Genomic DNA, 27,625 nt, shown 5'->3' with positions numbered 1-27,625 from the left:
GCATTTCACGGTAAAGTCTACACTTGTTGTTTTCGGCACGTGGGAAAAATAAAGTTTGATTTGATTTGCTCAACGTTTTAGCCGTTCATAAGCTATTCAGTTAGCCCAAAGGGGAGAAGTTTGAAACTGAAATGACAATTTATACTGTATATTCAAAGTATATGCATATTCATACTTTCACATTCAAAGTGATTTCTCCTTCCCCTTAGGTGTGCAACACAGGTGATAAGATGGTGGAATGCCAGCTGGAGACTCACAATCACAAAATGGTGACCTTCAAGTTCGACCTGGATGGAGATGCTCCGGAGGAGATAGCCATTTACATGGTGAGGTCATGACCTTGGCAGACCGTCCTACGTCCCAAATTATACCCTATTCCCTTTAGAGTGCACTACTTTTGGCCAGGGTCCATAGGGCTCTGGTCCAAGTAGTGCACCATGTAGGGCATAGGGTGCCGTTTGGGACGTAGACCCGGGTGCAAAAAAAACGACTTGAAGTCATTTCAAATTCTTTATCTGTGCTTGTTTGAGCATTCCTGGCTTAATGGGTGAATTAGAATAGTCACAAAACTGCGAAGCCTGCCCATCTGGCTCTCCGGGCAGGCTAGAGCAAATGCTCAAAAGATTTGAAGGATTTCAAATAGTATTTGACCCCAGGTCTAGACAGAGGTCCTCTGTCTGTCTGGGATGTCCTGGGAAAAGCTATTTTGAGAGCTTCAAATAGATCTTTTAATATTTAAATAGGGCCACCAAGCTCAAATGCTTTACAGCAGAAGATCTTATAAATGAGTATTCTGCTCGGTCATCCAGTTCATTATCAATCCCCTTGTAATCGTACCTTTCCTGTATTGAAATGGTATACTTACATTATGATTGTTCCTGAAGTGCTATCACTTCTTCAGTATTCTTGTTTTGGCATTATTATATTGCTTGTAGTTACATTGTATGTGTGTGTGTGTCTGTAGGTGGAGAATGGCTTCATCCTGCCCATAGAGAAGGAGATGTTCATTGACCAGCTGAAAGACATCGTGGACAAGGCTGAGGACATGCTGAGTGAGAACATGGAGGGAGAGACGGCCTCCGCCCTGGGGGGCAGTCCCCAACTGGGACACAACTCTGGGGGGCTGGGGGGAGAGGTGAGGGGGGGGCATCCCAATCACAAGTCCCTCACACACAGACGCTAACATACTCACATGGATGTTTATTCAGAAGCCACACGCATGAAATGCGCACACACACACACACACACACATTTAATACATCTCTCACATGTCTGTTTTCTGTCTTCCTCTCTATCTCTCTGAAGATTCAGCAGCCCGGAGCACACCATCCTGTTTATCAGCAGAATGGTAATGCCTCACTTCTCTCTCTCTTTTTCTCTCTCTCTCATCTATCCTGTATCTATTCTATAGTGGATACTATTCAACTTGTTACAAATTGTGCAATAATTTTGGAACATATATAGTAATGGAACTTAGCATTTTGAGCCTGGGACACGGTTCACGACTAAACTGTTGTCATCAGCCTACAGTTCTAAGATCAGTAAAGCATATGGTTGATGTGTATTGTCCAATCACTGTTGTACCCGTTTCTCACCTTCTGATATTTTATGGTTTGAACAATTGAATATGTGAATTTTCAGGATGAATCAAACCACTGTATTTTTGATTTAGCAATATATTTAGTGCGTAAAGGCTCTCCATACCGTTTTTTTTATGATTCATAAACACTTTTCTAATCCTAAATAATCTACAAGGTCAGAGTGTTTTTAAATCTATTGGTGCTAAAAAGGAGACGAATATATATGTATTTCGATGGCTTTCTTTAATTTTTCGTTAATGTTCATAACCCTTTTTCTCTCGATAGCCTATATTCTAATTCATTCTGTTGTGAAAATTCAAATGAGGAGTGCACTGGCAAATTTAGTTATTGCACACGCGCACTTCACAGAGTAGGCGTTCCCTAACGGAAATATGCACATACATGCTAGAACAGGAAAATAGGATCTTGCTGGTTTGTGCTTGGCTCTGCCCACTTCCTTGCTTGTTCTGCCCACTATGACTCTTTTGTTTCCATTGGAAACGACTGGCAGTGGTCTATCTTGGTTTAAATAAAAAAATCTTTAGTATGTCTTTTTTGCCTCTGTGAAGCAGGATGTGAATCTGACACCACTTGAAGCTGGGTTGTCCCTCCTGTCATTTCATTCGCTCTTCCGACTGTCCATCAACTCCTTGCTGAACCATAATTCACAGCCACCAAAATGCCAGAAATCCTTACATCGTAGCGCAAGTGGTTTTGTCGTCAATCACATTCAGAAATTGATGTATAGCCAGTAATCTAAAATAATTCATACAAAGACACACTTTCTGTTTGTCATAGACGGACAAGAATAAAATGAGATGAAAGGCGAGTTCCTAACGAGTTCAGGAAGCCGAGTTCCTAACGAGTTCAGGAAGCCAAGCTAGGGCTCTGTGAGACGTTCACAGTGATCGGGGCAGACGTTTTGATCAAGCGAGACCTTAAGAAAATATACACATTTTCTCTGACACTAAGCATACAAATATGTTTTTTTTTACAGTTATAAGGATGGTGAAATCTTATAGTTAGTCATTTTATAATTTGATAATACTGTATTTAGAAAGCATGTACGTCATTTCAAGCCAGTTTTGTTGAATAGGAAATGCATCATATATAATATTATTTTCATATTTTAATTATATTTGTACTGTGTACATGAGCTCTTGTCTTCAAAGTGATAACACATCAGCAACTTTATTTTTTAACCAGAAAGGTGAGATGCAGTATTACTAGTTATTGTTTATGGCCCTCTCCTGATAAATAATACTTTTTGGGGAGTACTTAGATTACATTTTCAATTACATTTAGTTACATTTCGCTGTTTTTTTATAGACCTGCTCTGAAACTCGGGGGACTAGTAAGTATTTTTTAAACCTCCAATTTGGGCTGGATGTGTCAATGTGTAGTTCTACATGCATAATCTATGAGCAAAATTACTGTTTTACCCCAATTAGCCACGAAATCCCTAATTTGGGCCAACCCCCTAGCAATTTGTGTTTCAGCCAATTAACTTCAGCCCCTCACCATTTGAGTGACAGCTAGCAAGATGCACACATAGCAAAGCGAGAGAGAGAGAGAGCAATGATGTGGTGCACATATAGTATGTGAGGTAGTATGCAATTTTCGGGGACCACTTTTGGCTTTTGAGTACTACTTTCAGAACTACTGGCTAAAAAGTATACAAAAGTATGGTTGAATTAAATGTATTCAGATCACGCAAGGGAGCAACTCCTCCAAAACCTGTTATGCACCTTGGTTATTCCATGTCGTTTCATCAAGCCACGACACCCACCAACCTCAAATTTTTTGGAAAACTTTATTGTAATTAGAAACAGCATTCCTGTAACATAACTTTGTTGAAATTTTATTCGATTTTTGATAAATTAAGCTAATTGTTTGCACCCAAATTGGCCCTTTTTAATTTAGGGATTTACATAATATTCAATAAATAACCACCCACGGACCCCCACACCAATCAAACCCCAACAACCAGTATATATTATCAGTTCTCTGTGTCTGTAATATAGAGCTGCAGCTTGGAGTATTGCTTCTTCATCCCTTGTAATGTATTCTGTGTGAATCTGGTGATGTTTTGTCCCCGTTTGGAGAAATTAGCCATTGAAACTTGCACTAACTTTCGCGACTTTGCTTGTATTATTTACCATAAATTTGTGTGAAAATGTCAGATTTTGCCCACTAGATGCCGCTGCTCCTGCTACTGCCAGCACACATTGCTGTCCATTTTGCTGGTCTCTTGTTTTTAATAAATGGATCAACTTAATTTATTTTCATCATGAGTAATCATGATGAAAATAAATTGTATGGTCAAGCCATTCCTCCATGAAAGCAATTACGTTTGTCTTTCTCTTAGCAACCTTTTGAATAATCCTACAAATGGCAGCTCTCTGCGCTCTGGTGCAATTCTCATAAAAATTCCAAAACTTTGATGGAGAAATGGGCTAGTGTCTAAAATGTTGTGACAACCGTAATAAAATAATACAATTATAAACTATTATTTGTCCACTAGATGCATGGCAGGTGTATGTTTGTCAGTATAATTATTAGAAAACATCTATATATGTAGTGTGATTAGTGACATTTACCATTAAATCCAACTCAAAACCATTACCATTGCAAAACACTGTGTGTTTGGGACTTTTACCATTGAAGCCTGTTAGAGACTATAACATTAAAACCATTAGAACTATTTTAGCCTAATGGTTGCTTGTTCGCCAGGAATGGTCTAACAAATCCAGACCTTTTTGAAGGGAGTAAACCACACACAGAGGGGCTATTTCCTGGACACAAATCAAGCCTAAGAGATAGACAAACGGAATTGCTTTCATGAAAGACTGGCTTGAATTGTAAAGATCACCATACCATTTGTTTGTCATCATGAGCAAAAGCTATTGGTGGCTTTCTGGCCAAAGTTGGGGAAAAAATGTTGTGGTCCATTTAATTAACAAAAGAGACCAGCAAAATTGATAAAAGTGTGTGCTGCCAGTAGCAGGAACATCGGACAAAACTTGGTACTACCATACTAATTTATGTTAAGTAATGCTAGCGACTTCCATGGCTAATTTCTCTGAACAGCGGAAAAAACCCATCACCAGATTCACAGGGAATACATTACAAAGGATGACAAAGCAATACTCCAAGCAGCAGCTCCATACTACTTGTCAGACATAGAGAACTGATACTGTGTACTGGTTGTTGGGGGCTGGGATTGGCGTGGGGTGTGGGGGGTCCGTGAGTGGCTTTTGATCATTGTATTGGATTCCTCATGTCTTACTCATTGTTAGGAAGAATTATGTTCCAAATTGGATGTTAGGTACTATATTTATGGACGATTATAAGATTCATATATATTAAAATAGCCAAATTGGGCACCATCAATTAACTTAATTTCGCAGATATCAAATAATATTTTAGGAATGTTAAACGTATCCGTTTCTAACTACAGAAACAATTTCAGAACAATCTGAGATGGTGGGTGTCAAAATCCTCTTTCTTGTGTTTTTTGAGGTGGAATGACTCACCTGCAAAAGGTTAAGTCTGAACTACTGAGAAGTGCTTAAATCAAAATGATTAAAAAAGGCATAGAATTTCTAAGTCTGAATCGGCCCTACAGTGAGTGGGATGTCTGTGGAGGAAGGTTTTTAAATGAGATGGTACTAAGGGCTGTGTGGGTGGGCTGAGTAACTTTTGGATGTTTTGGTTGCTATATCTGTTTGACTGGCCTTTCTCTTCCACTCTCTTTCTCTATCTCTCCCTATCTTTCTCTAAGTGCTCCACACAGGGAAGAGATGGTTCATCATCTGCCCAGTGGAGGAGCCTCCCACCTCCAGCCAGGATGGAACTACAAACATAACTGCTGATGGGACTACAACTGCTCAGCCTGACAGGACTACAATTGCACAGCCTGATGGGATTACGGTGCCTGGCCAGTCTGCTGAGGGTGGCACTGCAGGGACTGCTTCAGGCAGAGGTGACTTTGTTTCCATGTGACCATTTGAACATCATGGTCGAGCCATGCTACCATGCTGCCCTCTAGTGCTCAATGAATGAACAACGTTCTGTCAACATCTGTAATCAGCCATGTGTACAATTGTAAAAGAAGGTTCAGGACAGCAGCTTAGAGTGTTGTTTTTTGCTGTTGCATTTCTGAGCAAGCTCCTTTGTCAAACCACTTTGCAACACTCTGTCAGAATGCCACAAACACAATATTGAGTTGTTAAGTTGAAATATTTGTATGTCTTTGGATGTGGTCCTGTTGTAGAATGGTTGATTAAGAGGATGCTAGTCCTGTTGCCTTTCTGTCTATAATCTTCTGTCTTCTTTTGCTTTTCTCCTGCAGTATCAGCGTCGTCCTCCATAGCTAACTCAGTTTCTGGGGGGAGTGGAGGCTTCGCCTACGAGGGCTATGGCCTCTGTAGCCCTCCCATCCTGTCCTCCACAGACCCTCTCCTCCTGGCCATGTCCCATGTCCCAGCCCCCTCTGGCCCCCCATCTGTCCACCCAGGACCTCCTCCGGAGGGCCAGACCCAGAGTTCTACCCTTCCCAGGGTGCATCACACCCAGCCAGCCTCGGCTCCTCCAGTGGCCCCCTCTGGAGGTCGCCGCAGCTTCCTGTCCGGAGAGGAGCACCAGGGAGGAGGGCGTCTGGGTGCCATCTCTCCCATCCACGCTGCCCAGCAGATGGCAGAGATGGCGTGCACTGCCTCCATGGTGGAGGAGGTGCCCTGTTGCCCGCTGGTCATGCCCCTGTCCCTGAACGTGAGTTGTGATGCCCAAGGGAGCTCAACTCCCCTCACCCCTCTGCCCCCCCAGGACCCCTCTACTTCCTCAGCCAGAGAGCCCCTACAACTCTCCTACCCCTCTGTTTCCCGCGGCGACCGCTCCCAGCAGCCCGTGGTGCTCCATCAGCCTTTCTCTTCAGTGGGCGGAGCCAAGGCCCCCTCGTTGCCCCAGAGCCCTGCTCCCCACCAGCACACGGCAGGGGGGCCCAGTGAGTCGGACGGGGAGGGTCGAGGGGTGGGGGGTCGGGGGGGCTTTGTGGACAGCACCATCAAGACTCTGGATGAGAAGCTGAGGAACCTGCTGTACCAGGAGTACGCTCCCATGTACCCATCAGGCACTGCTGCGGAGACACCCGGCTCGGGGACAGAGTACGTCCAGTCCCCTCCTGGGCCCGACAGTGCCACCCTGGGGTCAGGAAACAGCACACCTGGACCCATGGGGGAAGGGCGCTACCGGACAGGGGAACAGCTGGTAAACATGTCATCCATAGAACTCATAGAATGCATCCCAAATGGCACCATATTTCCTGAATTAGTGCAGTACTTTTGACCAGAGCCCTATGGGCTCCATTTGGGACTCAAACATACTTTCCTTTCTGAGATTATAATTGTTTTCTTTACCCACACCCCAGACTACATGTAAAGTACATACAATCTATCTATACCATTCATCCTTACATGTTGGCCATTCTCCCTTTGAAAACGACTGCATTATATTACCCTCATACATTATATTACCCTCATGCCCTCTCTTTCTCTGCTTCAATCTTTTACCGTCTCTCTTTTCTCAACCCTCCCTCACCACTTTTTCGTTCAGCCTCAGATTCCAGAGAGGATGGACAGTTTAAGCGCGTTGAGTGATTCTGCCATGTGTGGTATGTACACTCTACTGTGTTGTATGTAGGCTACAACATTACAGTTGCAATTCTTTTCCTTTAACTTATAGAACAGCTGTCGTGAAAGTGCAAGATCAAAATCAAGTTATTGTAGTTATTTAGAAACCTAGATAATCTCTCTCATTCTCTCTGTCTGCAGCCCCCATGTCTAGGAGAAAGAACATACTCCACTCTACCTCCTGCTCTGGTTCGGGCTCCAGTGGCCGGTCTAAGGTACTTTACTGTATTACATGCTACACAGATCATACATGTGACGTTAGCTAGCGAGCTAACGTTTGATAGCTAACCAACAGTGCGCTTTAACTTGCAATAAAAAGGACTTTCTGACTAAATTAGAAACTTATATCTGAAAATGTAGCTAGACTCTTACCCGTATACATGGATGAACGTTTCACGGCAGACTGGAACCATTTAACTCTATTTTGTTTGTAGCTACATCTTGTTTGGCCAGCGTTGTCAAGTCACTCCGGTTCACACTGACCGTGGTGTGTGCAGAAAGTAGCCCATCACTTTTTCGATAGCGCCTGCTAAATTCAGGGCATCAATGTTGAGAAAAGTAGCAAAACTTTTGTAGATCGATGGCTAACGTTATATATTTCAAAAACGGCGCGGTAGAAAGGACTGTTAACTCATACTGAGCAGCTCATGTTATAGACAGAAGCATGCTACATTGCAGACCAATCCAAACTCATCTCCTGGCATGTCCAGCCCACCCGTTATCTCAGCCAATCAAGGAAGATTCCTGTCTTTTCCGTAGCTAAACCAGCTAGGCACCTAATTTAACAATTGTATTCGTAGTTATGGATGGAGTACAAGTTCGTTATTAAGGCATATGGAAGTTCACATGTTCCAAAAGGCATTTCAGCCCAAAAATGCAGTATATGTTCAAATGCCGCTCTTGTGAAGTGCAACATACGCCTAGTTTCCTGAAACAAGTCACATATTTGTTCCAAATAGTCATTATCCACTACTACCTCTAGAGGTGCAATACCTCTTAGTTACGCCTACATACAATGCCAGACTAATCAAAGTTTTCAAATATAACGTCTTATAAAGTTAGTTTTGTAGAGGAAACGGCGAATGCGGTATTTTAGACCGATATCATAATTACCTGCAAAGGTATTAACTTGGAAGCGGCTCTTTAAACAATAACTTTATCATTGCTGTTGTCATCCGTGTCTTTAGATTATCATAGGCCCTCCTGACATGGTGACGCGAGGAGAGCTGAAGCAGAGGAGTTGGAGCAGCGCTGCCTCCCCAGCACATCCTGCTGGCCACTCAGACCACCGCAGCAGTGCCCAGGCAATGGCTATGGCCCCCTCCACCACCATCGGACGCTTCTCCGTGGTCAGCACCGAGGACGACGTCACCCTGAGGACCCGCAACAGCCGCTACTCTGCACCGCCCGATTTCTACCTGGATACACCCCCCTCCATGGCCAAACGGGGGTCACTGCCGCGCGCCTCCACTACCACTTCCATGTCTGTTGATGTTACGGTCCACGCACACCCACGCTTCCTGTCATCAGACTCGGGGGCGGAGAGTAGTCCCGCCAAGCTGGCCCCGGCCACACCTTCACGGCACGGCCGCTCGGGGGAGCGGAGAGGAAGTGACCTCATGAAGAGGGCGGTGGCCTTCCTCCGCCGTTCGGGCCGCCGCAGTAGTAGTGTGCAGAGCTCTGATTCGCCGAGCCGGCAGGGGGGCGTGCACGGCTCGGCCTATGTCAGTAGTGACAACGACTCCGAGATGGAGGACTCGGATATGAAGAGAGAGCTGACCAGACTCAAGGAGAAGTAAGTTGTGTGTGTTTAGAACAGGGGTTCCCAAACTTTTTTGCTTCGTGACCCACCAATTGAAGTGTCTTTTGAGTCGCAAACCACCATAAGGGCAGAGCGGTGAAGAAAAATACATAGACCAAAGAATATTTTTTTTTAAATTGCAGTTTGAAAGCTAATCTCTTGCAATTCCACACAATTTTGTCATGGCTAATACTGTGTTCTTATTCTTAAATATTATAACAAAATCAATGAGGGACTGATTGTCTAGCTTTTACTTTGTTGATTGTAAATTCTAAAAAAATAGGTCCATTATCTTTTCTACATACTTTCGATTTGATTATAGTCATTTATGTTTACACTGAAAGTGTTTTTCTTTCACTTATTTTAATTACGTTTTTTGGGGCAATTTCATCTCGTGACCCACTTGGACATCTGCCGTGACCCAGAAGTGTGTCCCGACCCATAGTTCGGGAACCACTGGTCTAGAAGACCATTTTCTGGAGGAATCAGGCACCTTACCCTTTATCTAAACCTATATCTCCCCCCCCTCCCCTCCACCCAGGCATTTGAAGGAGATTTCGGAGCTGCAGGCCCACCAGAGAGGGGAAATAGAGCTGCTGTACCGAAGGCTGGGTAAAGCCACTCCACCCCCCCTAGGTTTCTCCCACACAGCTCCCCCCAAGCGGAAGAGCAAGCACAAGCACAAACTGAAGGCTGGCAAACTCCTCAGTCCTCTGGTACAACAGCTGAAGAACGTCACCACCAAAACCAGTGATTCTAGCAAAACCAGTGAGTATGAGGGCACTGAAACCAGTCACTCCACTGATGGTGTTGAACTGCGAGATACACCTGGGATTGAACCTGGCTTGAACCCAGCTTGTCTGCGTTACTTAAGATTGCATCAGCCCACTAAAGCCTGGGCAGGTCCTCAGGTCTGAGGCAAGGTTACTCTCATCATGTGAATATAGTAGCAGGATTAAATTGTAATATATGGGCCGTGGTCAAAATAATTGAACTAAATAGGGAACAGGGTGCCATTTGTGATGCACTTTGTCTATCTGTCCAGGTTTCTGTGTGTAATATTTACAGTTGAAATCGGAAGTTTACATACACCTTAGCCAAATACATTTTAACAAATTTTTTCACAATTCCTGACATTTAATCCTAGTAAAAATTCCCTGTCTTAGGTCAGTTAGGATCACCACTTTATTTTAAGAATGTGAAATGTCAGAATAATAGTAGAGAGAATGATTTATTTCAACTTTTATTTAATTCATCGCGTTCCCAGTGGGTCAGACGTTTACATACACTCAATGAGTATTTGGTAGCATTGCCTTTAAATTGTTTAACTGGGGTCAAACGGTTTGGGTAGCCTTCCACAATCTTCCCACAATAAGTTGGGTGAATTTTGGCCCATTCCTCCTGACAGAGCTGGTGTAACTGAGTCAGGTTTGTAGGCCTCCTTGCTCGCACACACATTTTCAGTTTAGCAAACTTTCTATAGGATTGAGATCAGGGCTTGGCCACTCCAATACCTTGACTTTGTTGTCCTTAAGCCATTTTGCCATAACTTTGGAAGTATGTTTGGGGTCATTGTCCATTTGGAAGACCCATTTGCGACCAAGCTTTAACTTCCTGACTGATGTCTTGAGATGTTGGGCATCCCTGTGGCTCAGTTGGTAGAGCATGGTGTTTGCAACGCCAGGGTTGTGGGTTCGATTCCCACGGTGGGCCAGTACGGAAAACCCCCCAAAAAATGTATGAAATGAATTGAAATGTATGCATTCACTACTGTAAGTCGCTCTGGATAAGAGCGTCTGCTAAATGACTACAACAACAAACAAAAAATTGTTGTTTCAATATATCCACATAATTTTCCCTCTTCATGATGCCATCTATTTTGTGAAGTGCACCAGTCCCTCCTGCAGCAAAGCACCCCCACAACATGATGCTGCCACCCCCGTGCTTCACGGTTGGGATGGTGTTCTTCGGCTTGCAAGCCTCCCCCGTTTTCATCCAAACATAACGATGGTCATTATGGCCAAACAGTTCTATTTTGTTTCATCAGAGCAGAGGACATTTCTCCAAAAAGTACGATCTTTGTCCCCATGTGCAGTTGCAAACCGTAGTCTGGCTTTTTTATGGCGGTTTTGGAGCAGTGGCTTCTTCATTGCTGAGTGGTCTTTCAGGTTATATCGATATAGGACTCATTTTACTGTGGATATAGATACTTTTGTAGCTGTTTACTCCAGCATCTTCACAAGGTCCTTTGCTCTTGTTCTTCGATTGATTTGCACTTTTTGCACCAAAGTATGTTCATCTCTAGGAGACAGAACGCGTCTCCTTCCTGAGCGGTATGATGGCCGCGTGATCCCATGGTGTTTATACTTGCGTACTATTGTTTGTACAGATGAACGTGGTACCTTCAGGCGTTTGGAAATTGCTCCCAAGGATGAACCAGACTTGTGGAGGTCTACAATCTTTTTTCTGAGGTTGTGGCTGATTTCTTTTGATTTTCCCATGATGTCAAGCAAAGAGGCACTGACTTTGAAGGTAGGCCTTGAAATACATCCACAGGTACACCTCCAATTGACTCAAATGATGTCAATTAGCCTATCAAAAGCTTCTAAATCCATGACATAATTTTATGAAATTTTCCAATCTGTTTAAAGGCACAGTCAACTTAGTGTATGTAAACTTCTGACCCACTGGAATTGTGATACAGTGAAATAATCAGTCTATAAACAATTGTTGGAAAAGTGACTTGTGTCATGCACAAAGTAGATGTCTTAACCGACTTGCCAAAACTATAGTTTGTTAACAAGAAATTTGTGGAGTGGTTGAAAAACAAGTTGTAATGACTCCAACCTAAGTGTATGTAAACTTCTGACTTCAACTGTATATTGGTCTGTGTAGGTGAGCCTACAGTGAGTCTGAACGGGTCTCCAGCAAAAGCTCCAGTTCAGTCAGACAGCAGAGCCCGTTCAGGTACAAGTCACCTGGCTACCTCCATCTCTGAGCCCGTCCAAACCCAGCAGCCCTGCTCCCTCAAGGGTTCCCTCTCCTCAGACAACATTTACGCTGGAGCTGGACTACACGGAGAGGGGACAGGTCCACAGACTCCACCAAGCCAAGGTGACCCACAAACTACATGTCCCAACATGCAAAAGGAGACACTATCAGAGTTTCCAAATTCCGGTAACTTTCCATAAATCTCCAGGTTTTCCAGAAATCCTGATTTGAGGATATCAGATTTCCTGCTTATTCCCTCCTGATTCGGTGAATATTCCAACTTGGATTTCTGGAAAACCTGTGAATTTGGGGAATGTGATTGGAATTTTGCAACTCTAACTATCTGTTTTATTACATTCATTTCACCCAAATTACAAGCAACAGATACAGATAAATATTGTGGGTCATACTCATGTTTAGAGGAAGTGCTGCAATAGGATGCCTTAGAAAATATGTTTTATATGATGGAACACAAAGTTACATTGACCTTTATCAGGCATCTGTAGCCTTTAACATATGGTTCTGACATAGGTTGCTGTTCAAACTCATTTCTCAAGCGGGTTCTGGTCAGAGCTGTGTGCTCTTCTTACCCTGGTGTTCTGTGTCTCCTCTCCTCCTTTCCTCTCCTCCTCCTCTCCACAGGCTGGCCCGCTTACCCTCCACCACCTGAGAGAGTGACCTATAAATCCAGTAGCAAACCACGCGCTAGATTCCTCAGTGGGCCTGTGTCTCTGTCTATCTGTTTGTATCTCCTCCTCTCCTCCATTGCTCCACCACTCCCCACTCGCTCTGCTTCTCGTCCTCCTCCACTGCTCTCCTTCCTCCCCTCCTTCCTCCTCTTTTCATGTCTTCCTCTTCTTCTCTCCTCCTCGCCTCTCCTCCTCGTAACCCAGTGAGCCAAATTACTTTGAAAATATGTAAAGATGACGTTGAGATGACGTTAATTTTCTGTTCTGATCGAAAGTTGAAAAGACGTATTTTCCGGATGTTGAAAATACATTTATCCAGACATAAAAAAATACATATTTTTTGGGTTATTGTTTCTATGGTCATATTTCAACCCTACATAATTGAACTTATATTTAAATGTTAATGAAGAAAGAATTATATCACATTACAGGAAAATGGAGCAAAATGAAGATTGCAGTATAGAATATTTATTATTACTCCCATCTGTCACCTTTTCAAAAGCTTCAGAACTGGAAGTGATCATGTTTTCTGACAAGCAACAGAAAGAACACTTCAACTACAACACCATTATCGGTAACCGTTATAGAAACTCTATGTTTACCTACCTTAGTTGAACACACTGACTGTAAGTTGCTCTGGATAAGAGTGTCTGCTCAATGAACTAAATGTAAAAATGAACACACAACTGGACATTATTCAAATGAGCTCTGGTCGGTCCGGACTGTAATGTGCAGTCCAAACTTGTGAAACATATACGTCTATGATTGGTTCAGATTTGGTACGGTATGGACTGAAAAATCAACGTCTATGGATGTTGAAATCAAGGCTGGTTCTGGGCCGGATCAAAAAAACGACGTCTGTAGATGTTGAAGTACTGACCATTTTTTAACTATGGATATCCTCATCCTCTAGCTCTTTTCTTTTTTTTTTCTCCCCATCTTTTTCCTTCCTCCATCCCATCCTCTCCCCTGTTTCTCTCTGATTCTCGGAACTACAGTGAAATGTCTCTCTCTGTCTGTTGTGCTTGGCTGATGAGTAGTGGATGTACAGTATAGTAGTAATGCACTGCAGCAGTACTGTGTACTCACTCTCACTCTCTGCTCCTGTCTGTCTGTGTATCTCTGCCTCTCTGCCCCTGCAGTCCTGCCTTGTGGACCCCGTCTGCATGGCTACACACAGCCACTGTTATTTTGCGCCCTGTTGGTTACTCGCTCTCTCTCTCTCGCTCTCTCTCGCTCTCTCTCTCTCTCTCTCTCTCTCTCTCTCTCTCTCTCTCTCGTTTTGTCTCTCTCTCTCTCTCTCGTTTTGTCTCTCTCTCTCGTTTTGTCTCTCTCTTAGACCTCTCACAGTTCTGTGGCTCACTTCTAGAGGGACTGCATGATTGGCCTGTCCAGCCGTATTCAGATAGTTGTCTAAACCGTGCTTTCCCACAGTGTTATATGTGTGATGATGTTGCATCTGGCTTTTGAGCAGATCTTTGTTGCAGTGTGACTGTATGTTTTTAGACGTACGTCTATGTGTGTTTATGTTTTCGTGTTGCTTGGAGTCCTAACTCTGTTTATCTCCTAGGGTCAACTCTGAAACGGCTCTGCCTTGGTAAAGAGCGTGGTAGGGGTAAGTATAATTTACAGCAAAGACATTAGCCATTTGGAGAATCCCAAACTATTTCTTGTATTTATTTATTTATTCATGAATTTATTTATTTAGTATTGTATCTACTCATGTACCTTGTTTTCTTTCCCCAAAGTTCCTCCCATAAGTAAGAGTAGAAGTACATTTCATTAGATTAGAATGCATTTTATCAACAAGAGGGGCCATCTAGTGTTCATTTTAGCTACATTTACTTAGATAACATGTTTCAGCAACAGAGCTAGTTGGAACCAGAGTATGTAAGCGGAGTTCAGCGGTCTGAAATCCCGCTCATTCCTCACGCTCCACATCCTTTACAACCACTTGCACCAGTTCGCTAAAAAACGCTCCTTCCTCACAGGAAGAAAAAAAAAACAGTTGTTCCAAATTCGCTCCATTCATTAAAAAATCCCAATTTAACCAACACCCATCTATTTCTGTGACTACCTGGACCTACCATTTGGTTTTGAAGTACTGAAACCAAACCATATGATTTGAATTAAAATTATTTTAATAAACAACATGAAAAGGTAACTGTAAGAAGCGCTAATCATTTGAATTAGGCTACATGTGGTATTAAACGGCATATACACACTCTAAATAGGTCAGGAGCCCGACAGGTAGCCTAAGTATTGTATTATTTAGGCTATATTATTAGCCATTTATTTCAATTATTTCAAGGCTATACCCTACAAAGAAATACATTGTGAAGCATTTGCAAGTGCAACACACTAGGCTGGCAGGACCATTAAACGCTCAGCGTTTAAACTACATTTCGTTGTATTAAATCATTATAGTCAATTAATTGCCCATATAGGCTGACTTAGAATTAAATACAAATGAAACTAAAAATGCCTTATTAGGCTCAGTCTACAGTGCCTTTGAATTCATTTTTAGAAACATGAAGCCAGGATCTGGCTTTCAGGCTCATGTGATGGTGCCTGGAGAGCAGGCCAGCAGCGGAGAATACCCTCTCTGCGTTTGCAGAGCCACTGTGGATGCTAAACACACCTCAGGCTACTCTTGCTAGGCAGGGATGCAGAGTTTTCATTTTTCTATAGGTAGGTCTAAAGGTTTTTAGGCAAAATAACCCTATTAAAACAGAAAACTCATTGAAAGGGGTAATGTAATATGTCAGGCCTATTGGGACAAAATCTATTAGAACCCATTGTATAGATAATATGACTTTTAAGAGATCACATTTTTTGTTTATAAATCATTTGCTACAATGACACACTTAGCTCTCTACCCACCTCATTCCTTTCTGTTAGCATGTGCATGTAGTAAGTACACCATCATGCTTTTGGGATAGGTGTCTTTTCAGATTCCACAATGATTATTTAGTTGTGGACACTACATCAATGCATTCCCTCTCTTGCTCTTGGTTTCTTTATGAAAATATTCAGCCAACTCCATGACAGTAGCTAAAGCAAGGGGCAGTAGCAGCACACAAGTAGCCTACAAATGCATGCTGGGCCGGGCATTTCCTGAGCTCCTGAAGTGAGCGGTACTGGAGTGAAATTGGAGTGAAATTGGAGCAGGTGAGAAAGCCGATGCTCCAGCCTTTGGGAATCTCGCTCCACACTCCAGTGAAATTGGGCACTCCTCGCTCTGCTCCAGCTCTGCTCCGCTCACATACTCTGTTTGGAACTTGAGGCAGGGTCTGAACAGTATGTCCATCTCTCAGGGACTGGATCAGGCTCAGGTGCATCCAACCAGCCGTCCCAGCAACAGACAGCCAGCTCCACCCCTCCTCCCCACCAGCCAATAGCAGGGTTGGCCCAAGCCCAGGCCAACAACAGCAACAACAAGACAGGCACCTTCACTGGCACTTACCCTGGCGCCTACATAGGCTCCTATGCAGGGTCCTTCACAGATGACCTCCACAGACTGGTGGATGACTGGGCCATGGAGGCCCTGGCTGTCTCCTGGCGGCCGCGGCCCAGTTCCCTCAGCTTCAGTGGGCAGCCGCGTTGGAATGACGACCCCATGGGGCCCAGAACCAGAGCTAGACTGGCCAGCGCTCCAGATGTGAGTAGTTGTTGGATACGGTATGTATCTGTGTTTAACTGTTTATGTACTATGCATTATTTATTAGTAGGGGTGTAGCTAAATGGGTTCAACTAGTGTTTTGTTTTCTTTAAAATTATATATAGATTTTTCTGCACTTGATTGATCATTTCTGGCCCAATAGAACCACGGTGGGAAATTGACTTTTTGGTCCACCAGCCACTGTGGTAGGTAGATAAAAAAATCTACCAGCCAATCAGATTTTTTACCAGCCAAAATATTTTCCTTTACTTACACACAAAAATATTTTCCTTTACTTACACAAAAAGATATTTCCCTTTTCTTACACAAAAAAATCACAAATAACTGATGACCATTTGTAATATTTTTAAAACAAGAAATATATTACTAGTAATAAGTAATGTGGTATATTGCTCAATTGAATTAAATGTGTGTGGCCTGAATCTTTTATCCAATGTACAGTATGTTAAAATAAATAATTTAGATAAAATGGTAAAAACCGATTAACAGTTCTATAACTGAGCATTAAGCATCAACAAAGTGCCTTCCCTACCACACAATGCTGAGTCATGCAGTTTATTTATTATTATAAACTGTGTGGTTCGAGCCCTGAATTCTGATTGGCAGGCAGCATTGGTATTTCAGACTGTATACCACAATTACGACAAAACATGTATTTTTACTGCTCTAATTACGTTGGTAACCAGTTTATAATAGCAATAAGGCACCTCAGGGGTTTGTGGTATATGGCCAATATATCACACCCCGTCGGTCCTTATTGCGTAATTATAGTCCAGGGCTCTAAACTGACATTTGTTACAAGGAGTACATACATTGAAATTTAGAAGCACACAAATAAGTGTAGGAGCACAATAAAAGTATTTGGGTGTTTTAGTGATAAGAATTAATAAGAGTTTATGAATAAAAGTCTTTTGGAGTCTTCAATACTCAGTTAAGCACAATCTACCCCCAAATATTTGAGTCATTAAGGGTGTGTTCGTAAATTCACTCTGGAGTGCCAGTGTGTGCTCTGGGCGTTTGTAAATTCAGAGTTTTGTCAGATTGTCCATTAGTAAATAATGCGTTTCATTGGGCCGGTCTTTGCTGTTCGCCGCCATAGGCAAGCCAGAAAATGTCGCCCTTCCCCCCACAGAACTAGCTAGTATAGTCCCAGTAAGCAAAACGATGTTGAAGATACATTTAAAAGACGTATTTTCCAGACGTTGAAGTTAGGTTCAATTTAGGTTCTGAATGAAAAGTGAAAATGTATTTTCCAGATTTTGAAATCAGGCAAATTTTTGGTTCTGAATGAAAATTGAAAATAAAGAATTTATAGATGTCTATGTTTGGGTCAAATCAAGGCTGGTCCAGACCGGACCAAATCTGAACCAAACCTAGATGTCTATGATTGGTTCAGATTTGGTCCGGACCAGAAACTAATGTCCGTGGATGTGGAAATCAAGGCCAGTCTTGAACTGCACCAAAAGAAGACATCCAAAAGCGCCAGCGTCAGTCCATGCTGACTGAGGTGTAGCCTACAGTGTTGCTTGAAATGGAATTTTATGAATGCCGATCTATGTGGTAAGCTTACTATTTGTAAAACACAAAAAATCTACTTCCGGACAGGACCAAAAAAGATGTCCAAAAGATGTCTGCTCATGCTTACTGGGGTGTAGCCTAACATGTCGGCCCGCTATGGAATTTTATGAACGCCCATCCATTTGTAAAACAGGCCATTGCGTTGGCTTAGTTAGTCTTGATTCCTGTGACTAATCAGTTTGGCTATTTAAGCTCTGAATGTCAGCTACCCAACTTGATCAGCAATTATCGCGAGCCTATTTGCAATGTGTTTACACAGCGGGAAATGCAGAAGTATTTTCTTTTTAAATCTGATCAGCTTGTCAAAAATGTATGGATACAAACTTGAAACCACTGATCATGACAATGGTGTGCAACTCCTGGACAACAGTTATGATTGTCCATTCCATATTGTCCATTTTACTTTGACTTGTCCTGTTTTTAGGATATGTTGTTTGTTGACATGACAGCACATTTTCTATTTGATTGAGCGCCATTCGGGTTAAGCTATTTGATCGGAGAAACCTGCATGATGTAAAAAGTGTCCTTCTCATTACATTGTCATACATTTTATCTCCAGCCTGATGGCTACAGAAAAGACCACATAGTCTTTCTACCATATCCTATATCTTCTACATGTTTTATGTTAGATTATTTTTGACCCGAACGTTGATGGAGCGCTGCAGAGATGCTTTTCTCGAACAGCACCCTGGGAATGGACAAGTAAAATATTTTGCGCCCCTGCCTTCGAAAAAGTGGGCACTGCTTATCAACGGGTGTAATCAGCGCTCACCTAAAAAGCCCATATTAAAATCAAATCAACATTTATTGGCCACACACATCTTTAGCAGATGTTATTGAGGGTGTTGTGAAATGCCACTGGTTGAGAGAAATTGTCATTGTTTTTGGGCAGAATTATCTGAGGTTTTATGTGTTGTTGGTGTGTCTTGTTGACTTTAGCTCAGAAAATGCCGCCTTCCTCAAGCTACCACTATGGGCGGCTACCTAATCCTGCCTAATGAGCGGGCCGGCCATGGCGTTTCGCTCTCGCGTTCAGAGCGCACACTGGACACTCTGGCCGAGGAGGAGTAGTGTTGATCTGAGTGTTCTGACCTCACAACATGAGTCAAGCACCCAAGCTAACTGGCTAAAGTTGGCTAGCTTGCTAGCTACTTCTAGACACAAATAAGAGAGCACCTCACTCTGACCATTTTACTCACCCCAGCAGAGCTGGATAGGCTGTTTTCATGTTATCTAGAGCGTTGGTGACTGTAACTGTGCTGCTGGCAACAATTTAATTTTGATTTTTTTTTTGCTGTTTACTGACAGCGGTCATATTCAACGGGTGATGCTCGTTCGTAAATTCATCAGTTATTCTGCACTCTGGCACACTCAGAAGGGAGTGCTCTGAAATCGGAGTATATAGTGTGAATTTACGAACGCACTCAAAGTGAGACAAATTTTTTTGTTATCTGCCCCTTTAAGGGGTCGGCTGTTACCGTAGTAACGGGCACTGGATGTCTGTCAGAGATGAGAATCTCTGTCTAGTCCCAGTCAGGGTTGCAGTTTTTGCGGGTTTGCAGTTAAATTGGGTTTCATTGAAAAAAACATGTATTGGTCGCGGGTGGCGCATTTTTAGGCTACTCCTAAATTGAACCGCGGCCACACATTTGTCTTTAAATATATATATATATATATATATAAATATATTTATATTTCCTTATTGTTTAATCATAGCAGTCAAAACAAGTTAAATCGACATCCATTGATAGAAAATGATCTGGAGAGTTTAATAAGGGCAATTTATCTTTTCTCTCGATAATGTTATGGAAAAAGGGTTTATTGGATAAGTACTGCGGTAAAAACATGTTGGGCTAGTTTTCAGGCCTTGTGGGCAAGTTTTCAGAGGTCATTGGGCTAGACATTTTAGCTGGACCTGGAAACCCTGGTCCCATTTGGTATTATATAGAACATCCTGGCCCTGCCTGCCTGTGGGGAAAACATGTGGTTACCTAGGTTACCCCGTTGACTCAACACAATTTTCTTGTTGTCTGCTGGTTTTAGTCAATTACAAAACTACATTTAAGAAAAGTACAACATGTCTAAAGATTACTTTTCAACATTGCCTGCTCCCGAGCAATCTTACTACTTAGAAAAATGTAATTTTGAAGGGCTTCCCCCGAGTTTGTTCTTAACTGACTGGCCTAGTTAAATTAAGGTAAATAAAATTCCCCTTTTCATGAAGGTGCTAGCAGCCACGTCAGTGCTAGCTTGCGAATGATCGGAACATTGTTAGCCAAGACCAACTTCAAACAAACTGACTATACAGCTACAAGCAGTGAGTGGACTTACAAATGAACTATACTGAACAAGTTATTTGTCTTACCTGTGATGAAATGTTTTCCACACACATAGCTACTCTACCGGTCAAAGGTTTAAGAACACCTACACATTCAAAGGTTTTTCTTTATTTGTACTATTTTCTACATTGTAGAATAATAGTGAAGACATCAAAACTATGAAATAACACATATGGAATCATGTAATAATAAACTTTAATAACATTTTCCCCTGACCCTATCACCTCTCCCCTAATTGGAGTAAACTAATGAAATATATTTTATTTATTTATTAGTTTTCCCTAACCCTACCACCCCCTCCCCTAATTGGAGTAAACTAATGGACAACAATACTTAGACTTCTACTTCCAGCTTATATATACTATACATTTTACAGACAGTATATTTTACATTAGTTATCTTTTTGTTTGTTTTTAGTCCCATCCTTCAGCTACCCTCAACCCCTCCCATCTATCTCTGAAGACCATCCTGTTTTGATTTCTAGCTGCCATATATTTTTCAACTGTGCTGTGATGTTTCACAAAATTTCTGAAACGTTCTATTCTCATACTTTCTACAGATTGTAAATTAAAGATAAACATTTTTGCTAAGAGTATTATTACATTATTATATCAATTGACTATGACTTTTCAAATCACCAAGTAGGGCTGTTTGCAGAGTTAGCTCCAAGTAAATGTTGCAATTTTTCAGTAATTTGAACTATCTTATTGCTAGCAGCAGACAGTTGCAGAAAACTCAAACCAATATTGAAAAATAACATAGCGTGTTAACAAAACACTGTAACTAGCCATGAACATGATGACAAAGTCACACTTTAGTAGCCTTTCGGGTCAATTTGACTTTTCATTGAAAAAACTGTTGTCAAATGCTCTGTGTGACCACCTGCCAATGCGGCTGGTGAAATTGGTATTCTTACCCTCTAATGCCATAAATTTGCCTGCATTTGGCAGCTGGCGGGTGTTCATTTCCCACCCAGAATAGAAACAATGGACTAGTCCCTAGTGCAAAACTTACCAGCTGGCACTCCAGACAGACTTAATCATAGGTTGAATTAATTTTAAAGAAAACAATTACTATTTGAAGCCAGGTCTGGAATAGTTAAGATGAAAGCCTGTGGTGACTGAAAGCTCACCTCTATATCTTTCTCCTCAGGCACCTGCCAGGACAGCCCCTGGCTTTGAAGGCCCCCAGCTCTCCCTGTCATGGCCGATGATTGACAGCCAGGCCCAGGGGTCAGTGATGAGGACCAGCTCCCCGGGACAGGCAGGGTTCCATCCTAGCTATATGGTGGCCCATCCAGCCCCAGACCTGTTTGGGGGGCTGCCACCTTCGACCCTCTCACCCTTCTGTGTAAGCCAGTGGCCTGAGCTGCTGTCCTCCTTGGGTTCGGGGGTGTTTGCTTTCCCTATCGTGCCCCCAGCCTGGGGCACCCCGACTTCCGCCCCACCCTACGAGCCACCCGACCCCAAAACCAGGAACCTCTAACCCCTGTAGCATCATGTCTTCCAACTATGTTACCAAAAAATAAGTCATATGTAGTTAGAGCTGTGGTCTACTCTACGCACAGTATGTAAACTGTATATATTTAACCAGCATGTATGTATATAGTACGCATTTGTATATATAGCCCATATATGTTGTTATCAATGTGTGACATTATCAACCTCAATTTACATACCTCATATGTATGTACATAAGGGACATATGTATATTTTATCACCTGTGTGAATGTGCTGTAGTGTATATAAGGTGTGTAATACATTCATTATATTTGCATAATCCATTCATTTTTTTTGTGCATATAAGCTTTCTGTGTATTTAAATGATCTATTTCTATATCATTCATTCCTACTGTAAGTCTTTGTACATAAACTGTTCATGTTTGTGTGTTTATCACCCATATGTGTGTATGTGTACCCATGTGTGTGTGTTTTTGAGAGAGTGTGTGTCCAACATGTTATCCATATGTACAGTAGGGGCTGCAGGGCTCTGTCCTAACCCAGAAGAGAGCCATTCACCATCTTGCCGTCACTGTGAAGCCTTGTCTACCTGGATACCAGCCTGGTCTCCCTGGTTACGAGCCTTGTTACCCAGGTCACCAGCTGTGTCACCCTGGTTAACAGCCTGGTCACACTGTTGGTTTCCCTGGTTACCAGCCGTGTCACCCTGGTTACCAGGACCGTCTGCTTCATTACTCAGATATTTATGTTGTAATATACTTCCTTCATTCTCATTGAAACTCTTACAACGCTAGTGCTTGAAATAGTCCTAAGAAATGTGGAAGAACTTGAACTTAACCTTCAGGAGAAATATCCTGCAAGAGTGCCTTGAACAGTAGCTTCAGTTAGTTCTGGAGACAAGCATGAGGCCATTTGAGATAAGTTAGGATAATGGGGTCATATTATGTGTATGGTTATGTCTTTAAAGGTACTTGATATATTTGTGTGAATGTTATATTTAGGGGAAAAAAACAGGTTGGTTATATTCAGGTTGCCAATTTAGAATGTTGGGAGTATGACCATGTTATTGGTTGTTTTGTGAATATTATAATAACAGATGGGACATTATCTAATGTAGTACTGTAAGATTCACACAGTACACTGAAGCTATGTGTTGGCCTCTTTGTCCAGAGGCTTCTACAAAGCAGTAGCTATACGATTTTGCTCCACTGACCACGGCCTGCATGAACACACACTAAAGCTTGCACAGGATAAGTGCAAGAGTTAGGGGCATTCTCTGGGTGATAGCTAGTGTTACTTGGCTGTCACAAAACAGTGGATATGTCATACTGTACTGTACAGTATGAGTAGAACTAAAGGGTTTCTCAGTATGGACATTCCTACAGTATGCCTTATTGTAGGTTTGAATCATTGTGGTTTCAGTATTAAGGGGGTCATTCCACGAATAGTGCCTTTCATGTCCTTGTGACATTGTGTGTGTGTACATTTTTATAAAACACGCAATTTAACAGTTGGTTCACATACTTCTCCGCTCTTACTAAGCTAAACATGCAATTTAACAGTTGGTTCACATAAGTCCAATAGTAGTGTGTTTTCATGAAAGTAAATAAGTTGTTGTCTCTGAAAATTCCCATTTTGGCATGTCCCACATCATGTTTGACAATTTTAACCCACTTCACCACAAGCATTCCCAAAGTTTTCACCATCGTTGTAAAGCCGTAGTTATTTTCTTGCTTTGACCAAGTACCAATGGGTCCCTCAGGTTTAAGGTCAGCCCTGTTACATGAACTGAGCTCTCCTTTAAAAATAAAAATGTAACATCTAATAGTCAAAGCATAGTGTAAAAGCAGGTGAGCTGGTTCCACTCTTTTTGTCCATTTCCAGTGTTTTGTGACGGAAAACTGAGCGCGTCGATCATAACACGTCAACCCCGTTACCCCTAGACAGATAGGCTACACATTTTTTTTAACAAGTTCACATTTTTGGTTCACCTCGCATTGAATTGCGCCTCTCTGTTCCATACCTCCTGAGTTATGGCTTAATTAAGATGAAATCGTCAACGCTTTTACTTTAATTGGCACTTTTACAGCCATTCTTTTGGGATGGTAAAACATGTTATGTAGTTTAACATTTACTCTTTATGACAGAAATAAATGTGTATTTGTATTATTACACTACCGACAAGGCACTCTATTCGTGGAATGACACAAGTATGGGTTTTGTTCATTTTCTGTAGGGTTAATGCACAGTACCGTATGACATATATGAATGTTAGAGGCCGGTATGATATATAATGATTTGTAATTTATCGCATGACCTAAACAAGTTGACTCGTCTAAAGCCCATGTAGTAACCAACGGATAAAATGTGCATTTCATACGGTATCTGTGGAGGCTGTTGGCTAAAAAAAAGTCATCATGTTCAATAAGGAGTTTGATCATTGATGTAAGATCAGTCATAATCTGTATTATGAGGATAATAAGTACAAAGTAACTAATGTAGTGCTGTGTGTTGATGACAGAGAAGGGGCTATGTCTTCTAACTGCACAGTTCTTCCACTTTAGTCTTCTGAGATGATCAGAATCGCAAGACCAGCCTAGTGTGTATCAATCAATACTTCTTTCATTTTGGTTTTGTGCTGTATGACACAATCATTTAAATCCAATATAACACACATCATCTTGTACAATAATATCTATCAACAAAGTTCAGAAATCATATGACCCAAACAATCCCAGCAAAGGCTCCATACCCGGAATGTGAGATAAATAGTGCCTGTCACTACTACACGCATTCAGCCAATAGCTTCCTTTGCCAACCAGTTGGCAATTCTTGGATATAAATCATTTACTTGTTATGATTTGAAGCCGTTTCCTAGCTGTACAGTCGTTCAGTCAGTTCAGTTTGAACTGAACTTTTGTAGACGAATAGTGCAGAACGTTCTGCTCTGAATCCAATCTTCCATCCCGTGCAAAGCGAGACTTGTGTTCTCTGTAAACAGCATCTGGCCTATGCAGCTATTGACAGGACTCATCATGCGCTCACTATACACAGCAAGGCTGAACTCTGAACTCTGATCTGTGACGCTTGCACTAGAAGCTCTGCTCTCTGTACGATTGCTTTTGCCTAGCTTATACTCTCCCTGCACTTTCCTGACACACTGGTCATTAGCGCTCATCTCGCTCACAAAGATTGTACATATTTGAAGACAGAAATAAATAATAAACTTGTTTTTGCTTGACAACATGTTTTCTCTGCGTCTGTTATATTCACTAGCGGTGTGTGGGTAAAATCAAAAAATCCGGGGAAGGTTCTGATTTCTGTGTGTGTGTGTGTGTGTGTGTGTGTGTGTGTGTGTGTGTGTGTGTTTATTCGTGAAAGCAGAAAAACATCTTGACTCACCCTACTTGTGGAGAAACGCCAATGCCATCCTCCTCTCATGCTGACGAAATGGTACATCACTATGTTATACACTCTAAAAGTTATGCACTCTAAAAGGTTCCTGGAGTATCCTTTAGGGCAGTGGTTCCCAACATTTTTATAGTCCTGTACTGTTTCAAACATTCAACCTCCAGCTGCGTACCCCCTCTAGCACCAGGGTCAGCGCACTCTCAAATGTTGTTTTTTTGCCATCATTATAAGCCTGCATTTATTAAACATAAGAATGAGTGAGTGGGAAGTCACAAAGAGCTCTTATAGGACCAGGGTACAAATAATAATATAATAATAATTAATCATTTTGCTCTTTATTTAACCATCTTACATATAAAACCTTATTTGTTCATCAAAAATTGTGAATAACTCACCACAGCTTAATGAAAAGAGTGTGCTTGAAAGGATGCACATCACTCGGCAATGTTGGGTTGTATTGGAGAGGGTCTCAGTCTTAAATCATTTTCCACCCAGTTTGTGCCTGTATTTAGTTTTCATGTTAGTGAGGGCCGTGAATCCACTCTCACATAGGTACGTGGTTGCAAAGGGCATCAGTGTCTCAACAGCCCGATTTGCCAAGGCATGATACTCTGAGCGCAGCCCTATCCAGGAATCTGGCAGTGGCTTCTGATTTAAATAACATTTTCACAGAACCGCTAGTTGCAATTTCGATGAGGCTCTCTTGTTCAGATATCGGTAAGTGGACTGGAGGCAGTGCAGGAAAGGGATAACGAATCCAGTTGTTTGTGTCATCTGTTTCGGAAAAGTAACTGCGTAATTGTGCACCCAGCAAACTCAGGTGCTTCGCCATATCACATTTGACATTGTCCGTAAGCTTGAGTTTAATCATACAAATCATACAATGATGGAAAGACCTGTGTGTTGTACTTGTTAATGCAGACAGAGAAGAGTTCCAACTTCTTAATCATACCCTCAATTTTGTCCCACACATTGAATATAGTTGCAGAGTCCCTGTAATCCTAGATTCAGATCATTCATGCGAGGAAAAAACATCACCCAGATAGGCCAGTCGTGTGAGAAACTCATCATCATGCAAACGGTCAGACAAGTGAAAGTTATGGTCAGTAAAGAAAACTTTAAGCTCATCTCTCAATTTAAAAAAAACGTGTCAATACTTTGCCCCTTGATAACCAGCAGACTTCTGTATGTTGTAAAAGCGTTACATGGTCACTGCCCATATCATTGCATAATGCAGAAAATACACGAGAGTTCAGGGGCCTTGCTTTAACAAAGTTAACCATTTTCTCTGTAGTGTCCAAAAAGTATTTCAAGCTGTCATATTTCAAGCTGTCAGGCATTCCCTTGGCAGCAAGAGGCTCTCAGTGGATTCTGCAGTGTACCCAAGTGACGTCGGGAGCAACTGCTTGCACGTGCGTTACCACTCCACTATGTCTCCCTGTTATGGCTTTTGCACCATCAGTACAGATACCAACACATCTTGACCACCAAAGTCCATTTGATGTCACACAGGTGTCCAGTACTTTAAAAATATCCTCTCCTGTTGTCCTGGTTTCCAGTGGTTTGCAGAAGAGCATGTCTTCCTTAATTGACCCCTCCATAAACGTAATGGACATATACCAGGAGCTGTGCCAGGCCCGCCACGTCTGTTGACTCATCCAGCTGTAACGCATAGAATTCACTGGCTTGTATGCAAAGCAGTAATTGTTTCAAAACATCTCCTGCCATGTCACTGATGCATGGTGAAACAGTGTTGTTTGATGAAGGCATTGTCTGTATAGTTTTTTAGGCCTTTTCTCCCAGCATTGTTCCAGCCATATCCACAGCAGCAGCAGGAAAAAATAAGTCCTCCACAATAGTTTGGGACTTGCCTGTCCTAACCACTCGGTAGCTCACCATATAAGACGCTTCTAGCCCCTTCTTATTAATGGTATCTGTTGCTTTAATACATGTCTTACTACTCGAAAGTCATCTTTATTCTCGCTCCAAAAACTCCTGTGGCTTATTTTTCAAATTGTCATGTTTCGTTTCTAAAGGTCTGCGCAAGAGTGAAGGTTTCCTGCGAGAGAGTAACGGTTAATGTGATTGGATGTTAATTATTAATTACCCTGCTGCCCCACAGGTAGCCTAGTGGTTAGAGCGTTGGACTAATAACTGAAAGGTTGCAAGTTCAAATCCCCGAGCTGACAAGGTACAAATCTGTCGTTCTGCCCCTGAACAAGGCAGTTAACCTACATTCACATTTAAGTAATTTAGCAGACGCTCTTATCCAGAGCGACTTACAAATTCCTAGACCGTCATTGAAAATAAGAATTTGTTCTTAGCTAGCTATCTATCCTTTGGACAAAAAAACATATTCTAGTCCCACAACCATTATTTTCATATTTTCGGAAATATATGTTCA

At 42.0% G+C, this 27,625-nt stretch overlaps 1 protein-coding gene across 1 annotated transcript in view; it reads left to right on the top strand.

The window, feature by feature from the left end:
• Window positions 1-25,056, top strand: part of wnk2 (WNK lysine deficient protein kinase 2) — a 66,582-nt gene extending 41,526 nt beyond the window's left edge. The window contains exons 15-28 of the mRNA XM_014131966.3: window positions 210-326; window positions 965-1,135; window positions 1,306-1,348; window positions 5,365-5,565; window positions 5,935-6,848; window positions 7,194-7,251; window positions 7,412-7,485; window positions 8,458-9,065; window positions 9,613-9,839; window positions 11,967-12,185; window positions 12,705-12,803; window positions 14,322-14,366; window positions 16,069-16,412; window positions 21,503-25,056. Of these exons, the coding sequence (XP_013987441.3) occupies window positions 210-326; window positions 965-1,135; window positions 1,306-1,348; window positions 5,365-5,565; window positions 5,935-6,848; window positions 7,194-7,251; window positions 7,412-7,485; window positions 8,458-9,065; window positions 9,613-9,839; window positions 11,967-12,185; window positions 12,705-12,803; window positions 14,322-14,366; window positions 16,069-16,412; window positions 21,503-21,835 (3,453 nt within the window). The 3' untranslated portion in view covers window positions 21,836-25,056. The remainder of the gene's footprint in view (window positions 1-209; window positions 327-964; window positions 1,136-1,305; window positions 1,349-5,364; window positions 5,566-5,934; window positions 6,849-7,193; window positions 7,252-7,411; window positions 7,486-8,457; window positions 9,066-9,612; window positions 9,840-11,966; window positions 12,186-12,704; window positions 12,804-14,321; window positions 14,367-16,068; window positions 16,413-21,502) is intronic.
• Window positions 25,057-27,625: the final 2,569 nt, after the last annotated feature.

This window comes from Salmo salar, chromosome 12 (genome assembly GCF_965601325.2).
Source record: "Salmo salar chromosome 12, fSalSal1, whole genome shotgun sequence".
In the NCBI taxonomy this organism is placed as follows: Eukaryota; Metazoa; Chordata; class Actinopteri; order Salmoniformes; family Salmonidae; genus Salmo; species Salmo salar.
The sequence above is the reverse complement of the archived record's forward strand: the minus strand, read 5'-3'. Positions and strand labels throughout refer to the sequence as shown.